Raw genomic sequence first — 20,641 nt, 5'->3', positions numbered from 1 at the left:
CTAAACGATCCTTCATTGAGTCACTGAGGCTCCTTTCCCAGGTGATTCTAGAGTGTGGCGTTGACAGCTGAACCCAACCAGCACAGTAAGTGCTTCCTGTGAAAGCAGGAGTGTCTGAGTTCAGATCCCAGCTCTCACCTAAAAAGCCAGGTTATAGTGGTGCATGCCTGCAGCTCCAACTCACATGGGACAGAGGCAGGGGCATCCTGGGGCTCACTGGCCATCTAGCCTAGAGAATCACTGAGCTCCATGGTTAGTGAGAGGGTTTATCGAGAGAGAGAGAGAGAGAGAGAGAGAGAGAGAGAGAGATCAATAGAGGAAGACACCCACCTTCAACATGTGGCCTCCACACATACAAGTGAGAGCACGCACACACACACACACACACACACACACATATTTATATGTCTATATAAACCTTGGGTATTGCATTTCAGACGCTTTTGGCTCTAGGGTCTGGGAAAAAGTTCTATCTGTGTTGAATGTGGCCTGTCCTGCCTGACATTGGGTAACTCGTGGCTGTGCAGAGCAGACCCCCCCCCTAAACTTGCTTCCTGCCTCTCTGGATTTGCCCATTGTTGTTCGTGGATTGTGTCCTCTCAAGGCTCATTCATCTGGCAGCCTGTGTCAAACAACACTCCTTTTTACAGCTGAGTAATATTTTACACAGGCACAAGTGCTCTGTGTTTCAGATGTGAGTGGCTTTGTAGGTCCGGGGCAGGGGAGGGCAGTGCCCAATGCAGGATGCATTGGAAGAACCATAGGAGGGCTGACACCCCTGCCCGTGTTCCCCGTTCACCCCCGTTGTCTACTTTATGCAGGCTGAACCCAAGCTGGCCCTTCCAGGAAGCCAGTTAGAGAAACCGGCAGCTACTGCCAGCCTTCCCGGGCTGCCATTTGGCTCCACTCCGGAACACATTACAGCAATTAATTACATCCAACCCTTGATTATCTCAAGTAATAGGGGACAGAATAACAGAGCTAATTGAAGATCGGGGGTGTGGGGATGGAGGGGGCCTGTTCCGTGGGAGAGCTATTTACTTTGTGTTTAATTACTAGTAAAGAAACCCTTTCTGGTCCCCCACCCCCACCCCACTCTCTCGCATACGCACCGTCTCTCTCTCCCATGCTGAAGCCTAACGTTTAATTGGATTCGAAAGCCTATTTTTGTTCTCAACATAGTGGCTGCTCGAGTAATGTATTTAACTAGCAGGTTCCCCTGGCAATGCCTTGGCAGAACTTTGGGAGATGGAAGAGCGGGCCAGTTTCTGGAGCTACTCACTCCTCCATGGAAATGCTCCTTGTTATGATCATGGTGGCATCAAGAGATCCACATGAAGGCACTGGGCCGGATTCTTCTACAAACACTGCTTCCAGGCATACAGGAGAAGGATAAAGGGGGCAGATGGGCCATCTGAAGCCTTCTCACATGGGCCGTCAGTCCGGACATGGAGAAATGGCTGGTGGCTGTTGCTCTCAGCAGCTTCGTCTCCCTGCAAGTGTGTGAATACTTTGTTGCTCTTCTCTCCTGTCCCTGACCAGTGAAAAGCTAAGACCCTCTGCCATGTTCTGCTGTCCCCCCAATACTTGCATCCTGCTTGTCCATTCTCCTCCCAAGAAGTCCAGCCAAGTCTGACCCCATCCCAGATCAGATCACAGACACCCAAGCATGAATGAGCAGAAAGGCAGCTGGCTGCCTTTTCAGCTCCTGGCACTACCCAGCATAGCACAGCCACAGCCTGCTCCTCCCTAGTGTCTGTTGCTGGTTTATTAGTGACTCATTCCATTCTCCATCTCTGAAATGTCCTGAGGGACAGCTGTGCTCGGATGGCACAGCTCAAGGGCATCTTCACCCAGGTCTCCAGGAATATCTTTCCTGAAACTCACCCAGTAACAATGCCATGGTGGGAGCAGTAGCCAGTTCCTTGCAATCTGGTAAATGCTGGCTGGTGTTCGGTCGTCAGTTCTCTAAGAGCTAGAATCCTACACCAGGCTCAGGATGTATCACAGCAGTAGATGTCTGAGTAGAGTCCCCCAGTGAGGTGCTGGAGGCCTGACTCAGGGCTGCAGTGCTGTGGGGAAGTGCAAGATTGCTTTAGATGCTATCCCAGCATGGAAGGAAGAAAGGAAGGAAGGAAGGAAGGAAGGAAGGAAGGAAGGAAGGAAGGAAGGAAGGAAGGAAAGGAGGGAGGGAGGGAGAGAGAGAAGGAAGGAGGGAAGGGGGAAAAGAAGAAAGAGGAAGAGACAGATGAGGGAGGGAGAAGAAGGAATGAAAGAAAGAAAGAAAGAGAGGAAGGAAGGAAGGAAGGAAGGAAGAAAGAAAGAAAGAAAGAAAGAAAGAAAGAAAGAAAGAAAGAAAGAAAGAGGGAGAGAGAGTGAGAGAGAGCAAGAAGAAGAAGGAGGAGGAGGAGAGGGGGAGGAGGAGGAGAAAGAAGAGGAGGAGGGGAGGGGGAGGAAGAGGAGGAGGAAGGAAGTTCGAAGGGGTAAATTACTAGGAGCCCAGGAACAGAACCAAACTCCATAATCCCCCCTTGAGCATGGACCAGATTGCAAGGCTGTAGAAACTGCTCCTTCATTCTGATGCCTCCCCAGGTCAGGAGCACCCTGCAGGCACCTATTCCTTCCTGGAGATGTGGTAAAACACACTGTTTCAGGAAGGAGCCCATACAGTACTGGCTCCTCGCTACTCTCCTAGTATGGATGGTTGGTGACAAGAATGCTGTGTCCCCGCAGGTCAGACATTGAAGGGGATGCCTCTTGTAGACTTCAAGCTTGTGACTGATGGAGAGGGAGAGATGGATTGGCACTTAGCAGCAAACTGCAAGCACAGCAAAACTCGGGGATGGGGGGACAAACGAAGGGCAGCAAGCCCACAGGCAGGCTGCGGCGGTGAAGGTGGAGGCGGCAGCAACTCTCCCCATACATGGTGCTTGGGGAAGAAGGCCTTATCGGCTGGATGGAAGCTACTCTGACAAGCGAACGGGAGGCAGCGTTTATCCATTGGAAATCAATCGCCTCATAAATATTAAACGCCCACTTATGTAAGATGCTTGCTAAGCCACGGGGTGTACAAGGAAAGATGAGAGGGGTCCTCACCTGGAGACAACTTCACAGTAGATATAAAACGATAGGGGCATCCCCAGGGAAGGGGATTTCAAGTCAAAGACCCTGGCAGAATGGCAGACAAGAGTGCCCCAGATTTCCCCCTGAATCTTACGGAGGATGAAGGGAGTTGTGCAGAGCGATGTAGGGGAGGAAGGGAAGACATCCAATTCTTGGTTTTTGACTCCTTCCTGTTTGCTTAAAGTAAGATTGTATGCTCTTTCCCCAACACTCCACCCCTCTTTAGATCACATTTGTCGCTAACAAACATAACTGGCTTGAAGCTGTCACAGGATGGGAGGCCTCTCTTCCTTATCCGTGGCTGGTCTGCCCATGAGACCCAGACACCCAACTCATTCAACAACAGAAAGAAGCACCAGCCGCAACAGTTTATAGGGCAAAACCCACCTCCTGCTTGTTCTACTGCCTGGCAATGGATCTGATGAACCCACAGTGGAGACGGGCTTTGACCTCACTGAAACACTGGAACACTGGAACACTGGGAAAGTGAGGAAGACTGAGGACTAAGCAAAGCCCAGGTCCCCTGCTCCCTGCCCCCGCCCCCAGTGTTAGCCAAACCCAGGGTTAGCAAGACCTAAAGGTCGCTTGAGAAAGATCTTGGAGCCGGGCGTGGTGGCGCACGCCTTTAATCCCAGCACTCGGGAGGCAGAGGCAGGCGGATTTCTGAGTTCGAGGCCAGCCTGGTTTACAAAGTGAGCTCCAGGACAGCCAGAGCTATAAAGAGAAACCCTGTCTCGAAAAACCAAAAAAAAAAAAAAAAAAAAGAGAAAGATCTTGGAGCCTAGGACTGAGGATATAGTTCAGTATTCACCTGGCATGCATGAAGCCCTGTGTTCCACCCTTGGGTTGCATAAAATAGGTATGGGGGTGCAGCCCAGGGGACATAGAGGCAGGAGAATTAGGCACATGCTTAGGGAATAGTGAAAGAGGGAGACAGAGAGAGACAGAAAGAGACACACAGAGAGTGAGAGAAAGGGGGAGGGAGATAGAGGAGAAAAGATAAACAGACGGACAAACAGACAGACCGACTTTGAAGTCCCGGGCAACAAGAGCAAAAGCCCCTCCTGAGTCCCTTCCTGGACACTCTCCAGGTGTGGCTGGGGTGTGGGGGACCTGGGGTCTGATTTGGAAGGATCCTGGCATGATAATGGGAGAATTAGAAAACTGGACACCCAAATCAGGTGTGACAGCATATACCAGTCATCCGGGCACTGGGGAGACTGAGGCAGGAAGACTGTTGTCAGATCTGAGACCACGTGTGCTACACAATAAGTTTAACTCAGCATGAACTCTACAGCAAGACCTTGTCTCAAAATAAAAATAAAGAGAGAGAGAGTATGTGTCCCAATCTAGCATGATGTGCCATTATAAAGAAGTTGAGGCCTATGTTTTTTGTTATCAACCCAGTTGCTGGAAAAAGTTGGCCAAATTCTCTTCAAATACATGGAAATGGGTTTGGAAGAGCAAGTCGCAGTCACCTGCCTCTGTGATACTTGATAACATATGTGGCCCGGCGGCCGGAAATGCATGGAAAATCAATCGCCACATCGATTCTCCGCAGAAGTTCAGTGCATCTTAGAAATGCAAAAGCAAGTCCAGCTGGGTCTTTGAGCTGCAGAGCAAAGGGCGGCAGGGGCAGAGCCTCCCACGCTGCAGAGCCAGCTCTGGCCTGAGGGATAACGTCACCATCACTGCAGGCAATGGCCCTGTGATCTGCTGAGATTCAAATTCATTCTTATACTACAGTCCAAGCTGCCTGGGCCTCCACCTCTCTTCCCCTCCTCCCCGCCCCCCGCTTTGGCACTCAACCTTTCCAGCAGCTCTCTTCCCAAGTGGGTCTTTGAACCTATGCATGATTCTGTCCTTCCTGCATGTGGCTTTTCCCTGTCTCCTTCCTCAGTTCTGGACATCTGTATTGCTCACCTGTGTCTTTTGCTTGATGGTTCAACCTTAGAGTTAAATTTCCCCCTTGCCTTTGTATTCTTATGACATGTAGTATTGTCTGCTAAGTCACATGAGAAAATAAGTGAATGAATCAGTTAATGAATGAATGAGTGAATGAGTAGATGAATGGGTGGATGAATAAGTGAATGAGTGGATGAGTGAATAAGTGAATGACAGATGAATAAATGAATGAGTGAATGAGTGGATAAGTGAGTGAATGGATTAGTGAATGAGTGAGTGAGAGAGAGTAAATGAATGCCTAAGTGGATGCATGAATGAATGAGTGAGTGAATAAATGAGTGATGGGTGACTGGAAAAGTGGCTGAAGGAGTAACTAAGTGAATTAATGATGTATAGCCATGACTGAATGATAAATGACTACGATGAGTGAAAGAGTGAACCATGGTTGAATGGGTGAGTGAGTGAATGAGAGAATTAATGAGTGAGAGTGAATGAGTGAGCACAGCCCAGTCACTCTGGAATGTGCTCTTCACAGACTTTGCAGGGCCTCCCTGGGTGACGTCACTGAGGCATGAGGTATGAGAGGAGATGTAAGAGAAAGTTTGAGAATTCTGCTGCCCTCCGTGGAGGCTGTCTGGGCTGGGTCTCCTGTTTGATGATCCTGGTGACCTTTCTATGCAATTAGAGACGGTGCGACCTTTTCTCCTAGCAGATTATCGGGCCCGCCCCAAGCATTTATGTGCTAGCCTGGCTCCCTAGAGCAGAATTCTTCTGACTAATGCTAGCAGAAGGCACTGACGTCTCCATGTCTGCTCTTTACTTCCCAAACTCTGCCCTGTGGGGTCACAGCACTTGCCATCATCAAGTTTGTTTTTCTGTTTTGTTTTGTTTTGTTAGTTAGCAATGTTGAGCCCAGCACTGTGGCATTAATACACCATCAAACCTCCTATTGCCATTACAGCATTTGACTCCACAAACATGTTTTATTTTTTATTTGAGACTAGGTCTCATGTATACCAGGCTGGCCTCACACTCTCTATGTGGTCAAAGATGACCTTAAACTCCTCATCCTCCTGCCTCCATTTCCTGCGTGCTAGAATTACGAGCATGTACCACTATGCCCAGTTTATACAGTGCTCAGGATAGGAACCAGGGCTTCATGCATGCTAGGCAAGCACTCTCCCAACTGAGATATACCCCCAGCCCTCTACAACCATTTACTGACATCATATAACATTACCAGATATCATCACAGACAGTGGGTTTCCAGCTTCCTCTCAACCCTAACCATAAAATGACAGCCAAGATGTCCCCATGCATACCAGAAGAACAAATTTCATTATGCCTGCAGCTGGTGCAAGGGGTCCACCTGGATAAGCACTCAGGGGTTTTTTATTGGAATCAGCATGTGTCTTCTGTCCCCACAGGCCACAGCAGGAGGGGGACAGTATTTCATTACCATCAAAGCCAAGTCTCCCCTTCCCCTGCCAGCCACTCCTACAAGGCTAGGTTTCCTGGGATGACCTCACTCGGGATTTGTCCTGCCCTGGGTCCTGGTGGCCCTCCATGCTGTGCTATGCACACAGCCCTGGGATCAGTGCAGGACAAACATCCATAAAGAGCCAGCATGAGAAATCGGTGTGCACTCCAGAATCTTTTAAATCTATCTGTCTTAATTGTGTTTTCTTTCAAACACTTTTTCTCAGAACTGCTAGAAAAAATGTTGTGGGGCATGGGGGAGCACTATCCTCGGAAAGATGAGAAGTGTGTGCCCTTCCCAGGTTCATTGTCTTGGTACAAGGCTGAAACCACTAGGAAAAATGTCTGGGGGATGGGACATGGGAAGAGATGACATTTGGGTATTGCCCTTGGGCTCTGATAATGTATCAGATCAAGGGAGACATCGAACTGAGCCCCATCATTGTTTGCTCTCTGTGTCCTGACTGAGGATGCCACATGACCAACTGCCTCATGCACATGCTGCTATGATGAACAATGGTACCTCAGACCATGAAGCAAGCCCTTGCTCCCCGTTGGTGAGTGTGCTTGTTGATTACAACAAGGCAAGTGGCTAGCACACCCTCCTGGGCTTCCTATGGATGTGCCCTCCCATCTTAACTGATACCAAGTAGAGATGTTTTAATCCACAGACCCCCAAACAGCAGACAGGCATAGCTCCCTAAGGCTTGTAGCTGACTGTAAATGCTGAGCTGGTGGGCTGTGCTCTTGGCTAAATGATGTTAAAACTTCAGGCTGTGATGCAGATGAGGTGGTGGGTACCCACTAACTAAAGAGAGCTGGTGAGAGAAGGGATGGAGTCCAACAGGCCTGATGGCGGATAGAGAGGGGTCTGTATTTTCTGTTTCTGGGCAGTCAAGGACATGTAGAGGACCTGGGACAGGACCCGAGCAGGTGGGTGTGATGAATGGTTGGGCCAATGCCCATAGCCAGGGATCCAAGAACTGAGCTGCAGATGGCCAAGCACTTGACAGTGGTGGAGGCTGTCAACTCCCGTTTCCTAGGTGACACTTATGCCTGGTCCTGCTAACCTTTCAGAATTGCCTATTTAGTCTCTCCCCTACAGAACTTTAGATATGGGTAGCGTTTTGTCTTTCCTAATGGCTCAATGTAGTGCCTTGGCAGTGAAATGTCTTCCATAGTCCCACGTGTCAGGACATTTGGTTCCCAGCAGATGGCGCTGTTTGAGGTGTTGTGGCATGGGTCTCACTGGGAAATCGGATCTCAGGAGGTGGCTACAGGCTTCTTCTTCTTTTTTTTTTTTTTTTAATTAAATATTTTCTTTATTTACATTTCAAATGCTATCCCCTTTTCTGGTTTCCCTTCCAAAAACCCCCTATCCCATCCTCCCTCCTCCTGCTCACCAGCCCACCCACTCCCGCTTCCCTGTCCTGGCATTCCCCTATATGGGGCATCGAGCCTACAGGCTTTAAGGTCGTTAGTCCCAACTTACTTCCATCTTATTTCTACTTCCTAATCCATTGCGAGATAAGCGAGCAGCCTCACGCTCCTACTGCCATGCCTTCACCACCATGACAGACTGTACCTCAAAGCATGAGCCACGGTCAACCTTTCCTCCATTAAGTTGCATCTTATGAGGTATCTGGTCACAGCAATGCCCACTCTGTGGTCATCGATAAACACAAGTGATAAAAAGACAGGCAGTGCCGGGCGGTGGTGGTGCTTGCCTTTAATCCCAGCACTTGGGAGGCAGAGGCAGGCGGATTTCGGAGTTCGAGGCCAGCCTGGTCTACAGAGTGAATTCCAGGACAGCCAAGGCTATACAGAGAAACCCTGTCTCAAAAAAAAAAAAAAACAACAACAACAAAAACAAAAACAAAAACCACAGGCAGTTGCTTGGTCTTAGGGACCAGGAGTGTGCGGGGAGGAGGAATTCAGGCAAAAGGCATGGCTCTTACTAATCATCTATATCTGTTAAGAATATATTTGCCTGCAAGTAAAGGAAGTATTATCTAATTTTATATCTTCCAAGGTCTTTGTTTTGGTCATAAATCAAAGACGCAAATGTAAGCAGTCCAGGATGCCATCAGTGGCTCGAGGCTCTTATTAGTTTCCTTAAAATGTGACTTGGTTTTGAGTCACACAGTAGCATCTCTGTTTCCAAACATAACATCCTCAATCCAGGTAGCAAGACAAGTTAGAGTCTCTTCCCATCTGTTTCTACCCCTTTCATGGGGTTTTCCTAGCTGGGGGGTATTGGCATGTATCTGTAAAGCCAACATTTTAGAAGCTGAGGCTAGCAGACTGTGAATCTGAGGTTAGCCTAGGCTCTGTCTCAATAGATAGATAGATAGATAGATAGATAGATAGATAGATAGATAGATAGATAGATAGATAGAGGGGCAGACAGACAGATAGTAGATAGAGGTGGGAGGGATAGGAAAAGTGGAGGGGAGAAAATAAGGAAGTGAAGAGAAAATAATAGCAGTCCCAGATTTTGCACAAGAGCGCAGAAAGTTCGCTCCACTCTAACTGTGTCACATAACCACAGCTAGCTGCAAGGGAAGCTGGGAACGCAGTTTTCGAGATAAATGCAGTTAATGCCACAGAAAAAACTTCAAGATCCATTCTCAAGTAAGAGAGAGAATGGATGTGTTTGGCAGCTGGCAGTGCCTGCCACTCCACTGTGAATTTAAAATGATAATTGCTGCTTTCAAAATATGTATCCATGGCGCTGTGCTGATTGCTGTACACATGTTAATTGATGGGAAACATTATCCTGTCAATATTTCGGTTGAGTGAGCTTAGATAAGATAGACAGGAGTTAACAAGTTAACTGGGAAGCAAGGGAGAGCCGTGCAGGGAGAGATTTCCAGCTGCCTCTGTAAGTGCCCTGTTTGCAAGAAGGAAAGGGATTACATGGGACAGAAGGGGCCATGAAGGGTGGCTCAGATCCACTTGCATAATGTTTCTGCCTCGGGGTTATAAATGCTGAGTGCACTGGGAATCTGGGTGCCCACCAGTGACTCTTTGGTCCTTTCCTTCAGCAATAGATCATCCTTTTAAAATTCTTTTTTTTTTTTTTTTTTTTTTTTGCCAGAAGCCCTTTCAATTAAGTGAAGGGTTTCACTGGAATAATTAAGCCCTGTGTATCAAGCCTCTCACTCCAGTCACCCACAAAAATCGATTAAGAGATATGCATTTATCTCACCGACTGCATCTGGTTCCTGTGCTTTTGTGCTGGGGTGGCTCTTGGAAAAGAGAAACAGGGGGCTTTGTCCATACAAAAGAGCTCCTCAAGGCTGGAAAGATGGTTCAGCCATTCAGAGCGTGTGCCAGCCGCTTGCTCTCACAGAGGACCCTGATTCAGTTCCCAGCACCCAAATCAGCTCACAGCTACCTGTAATTCCAGCTCTGGGGAATAAATGGCCCTCTTCTGACCACCACAAGCACCTGCGTGCGCGCATAGAGAGAGAGAGAGAGAGAGAGAGAGAGAGAGAGAGAGAGAGAGAGAGGATGAATGGTTAATTAATCAATTAACAAAAATAAATCTCAAAAAGACCAACCCATTCCTGAAAGGCCTGGCGCATTCTAGACTTGAGGCAATAACAATCTTATTGTTTTATTTTATTCAAGATGAGATATTTCTTTAAAGTTACTCAGCTTACAACTATATATTAATGACGTATTAGGAGGAAAGCCCTGTGCTATGTTCTACTGGGAATGCAGACTCTCCTATACAATATGCTCTAAATTACAAATGAATAAAGCAATAAGAGGAAAATGGACCCTCAAAAGGCAAGTGGTATGTATGATTGGGAAAGCATTCGAGAAATCCAAAAAAAAGCAAGGCGGCCAGGAGCAGCTGGCCAAAACTACCACATGGTGAGCATGCCACCGTGAGCTAAGTCCCGGTTGGCTAACAAGGATTGATAAGGCCTCAACATGAATGCACCAATAAGCTCCATTCACAAACAGGGCACTCCCTACACTCAGCCTCATTCACAGACACACGCCACCCCAGACACTCAGCCTTCCCTCTGACACTGCATTATGTCATATATGCTCATGTTAGAATGTCTGTGGTGACTGGGTACATACTGTTCCTTGTAAGCCAAGTTGTATGCTGTGATTATCTGGACTTTCTGTTTTTTACTGAAGTTAACAGTGCCTCTTTTTCCATCTATTTGGTTTTTTTTTTTTAATATCATTGATTTTTCTCTCTTGACTCTCAGATACAAAATATATCAAATAACTGTTCAGTATTTCCCCCTGGCAGCCTGCGTCTGGGCAGCCTTCCTACACTGCTGAACTTTTGGCTGCTTTCCCAGGAAGACCCCCCCGCCCCGCCTCCCGAGCCCCTATCTTCTCCTTGTTGCTTTATTTATTTATTTTGCTGGATCCTCTAGGAACTGCCTGAGAAAAGGCACACAGGAAATAGAGTTTTTACTTTATGAAAATATGTCAATTTGTCTTAGTTAACATTAACTATCAACTTCATAAACCTAGAATCATCTTTTAAAAGAGCGAACTAGCAGGGCAGTGGTGGCACATGCCATTAATCCTAGCACTTGGAGGCAGAGGTAGAGAGATCTTTATGAGTTCAAGGCCAGCCTGGTATATAGAGTGACTTCCAGAACAATCAGGGATACACAGAGATACTCTGTCTCAAAAAAAAAAAAAAACAAAAAAAACAAAAAAAACAAAAACAAAAAAAAACAGAGAGGGAGAGAGAGAGAGAGAGAGAGAGAGAGAGAGAGAGAGAGAGAGAGAGAGAGAGAGAGAGCGCTGAGTAATTTATTGTCTTTACCAGGTCTCTTTGTAGGCAGGTCTGTGAGGGATTGTCTTGATGCCTTAATTGATGCTTAATTGATGGCAGGAGGACTCTCCCAACAGTGGGTGGCACCATTCCTCGGTAATCCTCAGCTATACAAGAAATATTGTCAGGAGCAAGGCAGCAAGCAACATCCCTCCATGCTTTCTGCTTTAAGTCCCTACTTCAGTTCCTGCTTTAAGGCCCTACCCCAGCTTGCCTCAGGAATGGACTGTGATCTGGACGTGGAAGCCAAGTAACCCTTTCCTTCCACAGTTGCTTTGTTTTGTCATGGTCGTTTGTCCCTGCAACAGACAGGGATCAGAACATCCATCGTGTTTGCATATGTGACAAATAGTTTGGGGACATATCAAGCACAAAATTTAAAGATAATTTCTCTTATAAATGGTGAAGCCCTTGCCCCACCATGTCTCAGCTTCCACAACTAATGTCTGACACCACACTTCGCTCCCCTCCACATGCACCCTGAACTTTTACTTCTGGGAGATTTTAGGTTCTTCACTTAATTGAAATTTCAAAATGGCAGTACTGAGGAAAATCAGCCCCACTTGTTGATGCACTGAGCATTCTAGGGGCCCTTTAATTCTGGAGGTTGAGACTCTGAAATTCTGAGAAATCTCTAGCATTGTCCCTTGGTAAACTCCCTTCTTTCATTTTTCTTCCTCAAAAGGGAGGATGGAAATTTCCATACTGAAAAAGGAGTGCCATCTGTGTTCTCTCTCTGGGATTTGTGTTCATCATTAAACCTTTGGCACGGACCTCACTTTTATTTTATTTTTAAGTTTTATTTATTTATGTATTCTATGTATGAGTGTTCTGTCTGTATATATGCATGCCTACATGCCAGATGAGGACATCAGGTACTACTACAGACATTTGTGGGCTACTACATGGTTGCTGGGAATTGAACTCAGGACCTCCGGAAGAGCAGTCAGTTCTCTTAATCAACTGAGCCATCTCTCCAGCCTTGACTTTGTTTTTCTTGTCTTCCTGCTTCAACTTTTTTCTGAGACAGAGCCCTCACTAGGTAGCCCAGGCTGCTCTGTAATTCATGGTCCTCCTCTGTCTCAATCTGTCTGGGTCTGGGATTACAAACCTGCACTAAGGAAGACTGGTTAAATAACTGTTTTGTTTGTTTTTAAGTTTTTCTCTTACCTTTGTTCCATTTTTACAGATTACTTTTTCAAGTTTGCCTCTTGGGCTCTGTCTAATGTAGAGATTTTATGCAAACCATCCTTGGAACTCTCTCTATTTATGCTTAAGTGGGAGGCAACAAAATACAGTGTGTATCAATGTTGCCTGTGATCTGACAGTCTTCCCTGTGGAGAAACCCAAATCTGGAAGCTTGATTTAAGTGTGCCCTGAGCTTATATAAGAACCCGGTCTTTCCGAGGAATTCTGAGCACATACTTTCTAGTGATAACCCTTTTAAAAACGTGACCCTTTTGCAACCAGAGAATCAGCTGAGTATTAGCTGAGTAAAATCAAAGAGACCTAGATCCACATTCTTTCCTCATACTGATGTGACAAGCTTTTATTTTTGTGTCACTAAGATGGTCAAGGTGACAGTGTACCACCACTCCCCGAGTAGTTCAGTTGCTTTTCTCATTGCTGTGGACCAAACCCCTGACCAGAGGTGTGTCAAGGAAGGACTGGTTTCCTTTGGCTCAAAGTTCAGGTGGCACAGTTCATTGAGGCAAGGAAGTCGGAATGGTGGCAAGTTCCTGAACACGATAACAGGAGGCTGCGTGCTCAAATCTCTGCAGCTCAGGACAGGGGAGAGGAGAATGCACATTGAGTTCTGCTATTCCCCTTTTGTTTAGTCCATGACCCCAGACCATGAGACAGTGTCTTCCCCCCTCAGCTAATCATCCCTGGTCTGCCCTCACAGACATGCCCAGAGGTGTACCTCACTAAAGTTCTGTGTCTTTCTCACCACTGTCCGTTGAAATTACCCATCACAGACACTGACATGGAAAAAGAAGTCTATCAGTATTAGGGATGGGAATTTTCATCATGAGTATGCCTGGAAGTCAATATCGAAAGCAATCAAGAAATCAATTTATCAAAACCAAGTCCGACAATGCTCCCTACCTTGGGACCAGGTTCTGGGGTCAGACTTCTAAAACCAAAACAAAAACTCCCAGCCTCCCTGTTGGCAACCCCTGTGCCTCAGTTTACCCAACTGACATTGATAAGGCAGAAAGGGGAAAAAAAAGAAAAGAAAAGCAAGGAAGGACGATCGTGCAAGCCCACAAACCTGTTTTCCCTCTTTTACAATTAAAACGTTCCTTGTAACTAGCAATCAATCATTGAAAAACTTCTTCTCCTGATCCTAAAAGAACTACGTGTTCTCTAAAGAAAAGGTGTGTGGGGGATGGGAACCTGTGTCTGCGCTCCAGCACCCATGGAAGCAGCTGTGTGCAGTGGTGTGTACTTCAGCCCCTGGAACTTCACAGGGCGACCTTGCTTGAACAGTGAGACTGGGGCCACTAAGATAGCCAGTTCCTGAGAAGCAGTACTTGCAGTTGGCCTCTGACTCCGCACATGTGGGCACATACATCCAAGCACACACGAGCAGGCACATACAAAAAACAATGTGTGTGGAAGAGTGCCGATCCCTTTGCTCACTGGCCTGTGGCTTCCTCATCTCCCAGGAGACATGATCTGATCCCAGGTCACCTCCTCCCTCATCATTTGCCACAGCCCAGGGCAGCCACCTATCTGTTCCTGTCCTAGCTGCACAGCAGGGAGCCCACAGAGGGACCAAGAAGACACTGTCAAGAGACTTGTGGCCCTGCCACATTCCAAAGCCAGAGACCTCTGACAGCTCATCCCAAGTTGCCAGACACTGGCAGGAACAGCTTGGGACAGCCGAGGAGAACCAATGTCACCAGTGATTAATGCTCAAGGCTCAAACTAAGCAAGTTTCTGATTACACCGCAATGCCCCATGGTCCTTGTCACTTGAAAGAAGAAAGGACACAGGGCAGTAGCTCAAGGCCCCAGGGGTTCTAGGAACCTATCAGAGCAGGTCCATCCCTTTCCACCTTCGCTGACTTTGAGTTCCACCCTTCCCTCTCCTGGAATTGTTTTCCCAGAAGGAAAGTTGAGCTTGCGCCTAACCCCAAAACCCCACAGCCACCATTGGGCTCCCACCTAGACTGAGTCCGGGATTAGCAATGCCCATGTCAGTCACCATGAGGAACACCACCCTTGGGAAATTAAAGAGTGTGTGCACCAAGGAAGGTTCCTTACCAAGTCCACAGTCGCTGCAGGCCAAAGACATAATTCATAGAGAAAGGAAGCCTTATGGGTCAGACAGAGACTCACTGCTCAGGACCTAATGAGTTTGTACCTGAGTAGAACTTCTCCATTCTGAAGGGTGCTTGAATATCTACCACACAGGTCGCAAAGGACCCAAGGCCTAACACCTGCCCATCTCTCCCTCCCCATAGGTCTCATTATGTGTGGTCAATGGCTTCATAGAGCTAACATCCTACCGTTCACGGTGCGCTGAACCGAACACTGTCCCCCAGAGAGATGCACCAAGGGGTTCATTTCCCAGCAGAGAACCTTTTTGATTCTTTGAATGTTTTCCTTTCTCTCCTGCCTCTACCTCTTGCTCCAACTTGACAATCTTTCCTTTTTCAGATTCTGCCCAGACCCACTCCAGATCCAACATCAGACTGGCTCGAAAGAGGACAGCGGGCAGCCAGAAAGTGTGACCGTCACATCCGGATAACAGTTCCACAGCTCTTGTGTACAGAGTGCCAACCGACCGTATGCCAGGTACTGTCCTATCTCTAGACTGAAAGGCTAAGATGTGGGGTAGTCGCTTTCCTGTTGCTGAGATAAAATGCCTGGCGAGATCATTCTGAGTAACTCGGGGTTTATTTGGACTCTTGGTTGGCAAACACCACATTACATCACGGCAGCTGCAGTCAGGAAGCAGAGAGAGACGACTGCCGGTCCTCAGCTCACTCTCCTATCCCTCCCTTCAGCCCAAGGTGACACTCACTGTTAGCGTGGGTCTTCCCTCCTTAATCAACCCCATTAGATAACCTCTCACAGGTATTCCCAGAGGTGTGTCTCCTAGGTGATTCTAGAGTCTGTCGAACTGACAGTTAATATTAGCCATCCCACAGAGGGGCTCTAAGACGTCATATAAGAGAGAACGGAAGCTGGAGTCTGGGGACAACTAAAGGAAAGCGCAGTTTGCCTGGTATAAGGTTGTGACAAGACTGTGGAGTTGACAAGAAGTGATCTACGGAAGCCTTTAGAGGCCAAAAAAACAAAGATTTGTGTGTGTGTGTGTGTGTGTGTGTGTGTGTGTGTACTATATGGTTTTTTGGTTACTGTTCATTGTTGCTGTTGTTGTGTTGCTGTTGTTGTTTGGTTTGGGTTGGTTTTTTGAGACAGTTTCTCTGTGTATCACTGGATGTCCTGGAACTCAGTCTATAGACCAGGCTAGCCTCAAACTTAGAGGTCCACCTGCCTCTGCCTCCCCAGTGCTGGGATTAAAGGCATGTGCCACCATTACCTGTGTGTTATATATATATTATATGTGTGTTTTGATATGGGTGTGTGTGTGTGTGTGTGTGTGTGTGTGTCACTGCATCTGTGCAGCCAAGGCTAGTGTCATACTTGAGCTTCTCCCATCTCAGCCTCCCAAGTGCTAAGATAACCAGTGTGACACCAGGCCTGGCTATGAGCAGTATTTGAATGTTTATTATACCAGTGAGAAAACTGACATGACAGTGTGTCCCTTGTGTTACATGATGTGTTACATGTGAAAGTAAGAGGCTGGTGACAGGCCGTGGTGGCACGTGCTAATCCAGCACTCGGGAGACAGAGGCAGGTGGATCTCTGAGTTCAAGGTCAGCCTGGTCTACAGGGTGAATTCCAGGACAGCCAGGGATACACACAGAAACCCCATCTCAAAAAAGGAAGACAGAAGGTAAAGGGGGGGGGGAGAGACACAAACAGAGAGAGATAGAGAGAGACAAAGACAGAGGCAAAGAGAAACAGAGAGAGATAGAAACAGAGAGAGACAGGGAGACAGAGAGAGACTGGTGGGAGCCAGCAGCTATGATGAGGTTTGTGTGAGAGTAATACGCTTCCTAGGATTTACCTCCTTGGTAAAACATAAGAAGTACTCATCCCACGGGGGCTCAGTGGGGAGGCTTGGACCTTGTGTCTGCCTCTTTACACGGAGAGCACTGTGGTCCAGGGTGAGACTCAACAGAGCCAGGACTCATACAGGTTAGACACAAACCCTTCATCCCCGCAGGCTGTGAAAATCAAGAGTCTCCGAGTGTCAGAGGGAGATGTGAAGGCAGCTTGCATTCAGAGAAACTTGACATACACCACCGGGTGGTCCCAAGTGAAGAGGATGGGTCAGACTAGGTTGCAGTGCTTAGAAGGGAAACTAAACTTGAAATTGAGTCTGTGATGTTTGATGCTTTTGGACTGACTAGGCTACCTTGTCTGTGAACTATTTTGGGCACTAAAAACTTACTCATAATGTGCATAGTAGACAAAACAAACATTTAAACACTTTTTGTGTCACCAACTGTGCTCTGGAGCTACATCAATGATGGGTCCTGGATACCCTTCCCAGATCACATATGTCTGTCTGCCTCTTCTCCTCAGGAGGAGCCAACATTGGTTTTTTCCTATTTGGGAGGGGGGGGCACGTAATTGAGGATGAAACATGTGACCTCATACATGTTACAGTACTGTAGGTGCTCCACCACTGAGCCACACCCCAGCCCCTCACTGGGGGATTCTAGGCAGGGGCTCTACCACTGAGCCACGCCCCCAGCCCCTCCCTGGGGGATTCTAGGCAAGCGCTCTACCACTGAGCCATGCCCTCAAACCCTTTTAAATTTCTTATTTTGAAGTATGATTTCTCTAATTTCCCAGGCTCACACTGATCTAATTGGATAGCCCAAGCAGGCCTTTTACCCGGGTTTTTTCTGCCTCAAATTTCTGAATATCTGGGATCTCAGACATGAACCTCCAGGCTCAGTTTAAATGGTGTGATTTCAATGAAGGTTCAGACATGATGCCTGGCACACTGAGCCACTTCTGTGGATTTTGTGATTCCCTTCCTGTGGACCTCACCATACTACTGTGACATGGTCCTGTGGCTTCTTGTGTCAGCAACTGACTCTCACTGTGGAACTCTGAGTTCCTCCGGTGAGAGGAGCCATTCCATATTACAGAGGGTGCTCAAGACTCATCAGTTCCCATGACACCACAGGCCTGTGACAACCTTGTCTCTGAAGCTGGGGGTCCCCATCATGTCTGCTTAAGGGCGAAGGTTTTACCACAGTCGTTTCTGGCATTGCTTGCCACCCTGCCATGCACAGGGCACCTCAGGTAGTGTCTCTGCGGCAATAAGCACCCTGGGCTGTGTCCCTGGAGGGCAGGAAGCCGTGCTTTCTAGACTCTTCTACTCAGCCCCCAAGATGTACGCCCTCAGCACCTGCTGAGAGGGTCTTCACGCAGAGTCACACATTTGCAGTTCAGGGATTTGGGCTATACATCACAGAGGCTCAGGGCAGCAAGGCCCCCACCATCTTAGAGATGAATGGGCCCAGAGCGGGGGGGGGGGGGGCGGGGGGGTAGGATGCGACTTCAGGGTGATGAAGTCAGTGTCCTGGTTTCATCTTTTTTGCTGTAATTTTTGTCAGTACCCTGACAAAAGGCAACTTACAGTAGAAAAGGTTTGTTTTAGCTAGTTCCAGGTTACAGTCCACCATTGTGGGGAAGTCAAGGCAGGAACCAGAGGCAGCTAATTACGTCATGTTTGCAGTCAAGACACAGAACAGTGAGTGCTGAATGCTTAGTACTCAGCTCATTTTCTCTATTCATATACAGTCCAGGGCCTCACCCAAGGAATGGTATGGTCCACTTTAATCAGTCCAGGCAAGAAAACATTCCCTCATGGTGTGTTTACAGGCCAACCTGACCTAGACAGTCCTTAAGACTAGGCTGGAGAGATGGCTCAGCCATTAAGAGCACTGACTGCCTGCTCTTCCAGAGAACCCGAGTTCAATTCCCAGCAACCACACAGTGGCTCACAACCATCTGTAATGGAATCCGATGCCCTCCTATGGTGTGTCTGAAGACAGCTACAGTGTACTCACATACATAAAACAAATATATAATTGGAAAAATAAAAAGACTCTCTTTCCAGGTGACTCTAAAATTTTATTGACAGCTAAAACCAACCATCACAGAACCTGAGTGCAGGGAAGGGTGGAGAGGCTGGCCAGGTTTCTGTTAGATAGAAACAAAATGTTCTAGCGTTCAACCACACTGTAGAGAACTGCTCTGTGAGCCTCCGAAGGTCAAAAGAGTGTCTTGGGAGATGTCTCAGCAGCTAAATCACTTGGTGCATAACCATGACGACCTGAATATAAATGTTAGATAGGTATGGTGGCCCGTTTGTAATCCCAGTACTTAGAGCACAGAGACAAGGGATCCTAGGGGCAAGCTGGGCAAGCTTTGGGTTCAGAATATGGATATATATAATATATAACTTATATAATATGACATATGATATGTGATATGTTATATACGACATTAATATATTGTTTATGGTATATAATGAATAATAAATATAATATATAATGTGCAGTATATATTATGTATTATGTAATATATAATAATATATAATATAAATGTATATATGGTAGGGAACAGTACAGGAAGGTACCTGATATCGACAGACTTATACATGCACATTCCTGCACATACATGTACAAATATATGCAAACACACATACACTCTCTTTAAAGACACAAACTCATACATAAACACAAAATCAAATTTAAAAGTTTGTGGCATGAAGTTGTTGTCTATGAAACAACACATCACATGTTGACTAAATCCTTGTTTGCTGTCCACTTCAATGCAGTTTTAGCTCATCGCAGCAAGTAGATGTATTTACTCAAGCCTGCAGTTGTATAGAACAAACTCCCATTAAATCAGTAAGTCAGTTTAATAAGGAGGCAAGGGAAGACCTCCAGCAAGTACCAGACACTTCGCACAATGACCACAAATCAGGCTTGCCCGAGGCTCAGAGGGAAAGGAACTGAGTCATACATCAGGAGAGGTGACCCCAGGCCCCACGTCTCATAGTACCTCATGTCTCCCTAAAGCCTCATTGCACTGACTGTCCTCTGCTCACTCACCCCTTCTCTGTCCCGGAAGCTGCAACATCCCTGTGCTTCTGCCTCCTCATGGTCCAACTGGAGGCTGCACAATTACTCCAGTGCCATCTTCTGGTCTGGTTCTCTACACACAAACACACATACACACACACATGCATATATACACACATGCACAGTTACACACACAGCCTCCCCTTGGCCACATATACAAAACTCAGTGCTTGGAAACAAGTGGGTGACATTCTTACTTAAGCCAAAGGCTGACCAGGAGAGTCTATTTGGCATTAACAAGGTGTCAGGGCAGTGGCTGTCAGAGAAGATGTGGTAGGGAGCAGACACTAAAGAATCAACCTCCCGTGGCTTTGTTAACTTATCACAGATATGGAGAAAATGAAGGGCACATTTATGAGTGATGAATGGGTTGATAAGGAAACCGCATAGGAAGATGGTTGCATCGGTGAAAACACAGTACCCTAGAAAATGTGGGGTGCAGCCAAAGCAGAGCTCTGAGGAAGAATCATAGCTCTGAAAGCATGCACTTGAAGGGAAGAAAATCCCAAGAAATGATGAAGACAAGGGCTGAGGTGAATAGATCTGAGATAGGCATGGAGCAGAGAAAGCCAGGGAAGCCAGGAGCCTGGACTTGGACTCTGTGTGTGTGTGTGTGTGTGTGTGTGTGTGTGTGTGTGTGTGTGTCACATAAGTGTTTTCTGGTGCATGTGTAAGACAACATCAGTTATCCCCAGGGATGCCATCTGCCTTCTTTGAGACACTGACTCCTCTCACTGAACCTAGAGCTCACTGCTTCAGCCCTAGAGATCTTCCTGTCTCCACCTACCCAGCACTGGGATTATAGTCACACCTTTGATTTTTATTAAGTTCTGACACTCAAACTCAGGACCTCATGCTTGTGTAACAAACACTTTACCCACTAAGCCATCCCATCAGCCCTTGGAATGGCTCTCTTGATGTCCCTTTACCTACACTGATGAGGAAAAAAACGAAGATGGCTCAGATCCCTAGAATCACAAATAGAAGAGGTATCGTAGCTGACTTTACAGAGTTAAGAAAGGATGGTGGTCGGAACCATAAGCAACAGGACAATGTTAGGGAGA

The 20,641-nt window shown here is 47.0% G+C and overlaps 1 protein-coding gene across 1 annotated transcript in view; it reads left to right on the top strand.

The window, feature by feature from the left end:
• The window catches only part of Card11 (caspase recruitment domain family member 11), a 135,424-nt gene that overhangs the window by 58,894 nt on the left and 55,889 nt on the right, over positions 1–20,641 (top strand). Inside the window, exon 2 of the mRNA XM_029477657.2 lies at positions 14,995–15,132. Within this exon, the coding sequence (XP_029333517.2) occupies positions 15,126–15,132 (7 nt within the window). The 5' untranslated portion in view covers positions 14,995–15,125. The remainder of the gene's footprint in view (positions 1–14,994; positions 15,133–20,641) is intronic.

Source organism: Mus caroli, unplaced genomic scaffold (genome assembly GCF_978045245.1).
Source record: "Mus caroli unplaced genomic scaffold, Mus_caroli_1 scaffold_4, whole genome shotgun sequence".
Classification (NCBI taxonomy): domain Eukaryota; kingdom Metazoa; phylum Chordata; class Mammalia; order Rodentia; family Muridae; genus Mus; species Mus caroli.
The sequence above is the reverse complement of the archived record's forward strand: the minus strand, read 5'-3'. Positions and strand labels throughout refer to the sequence as shown.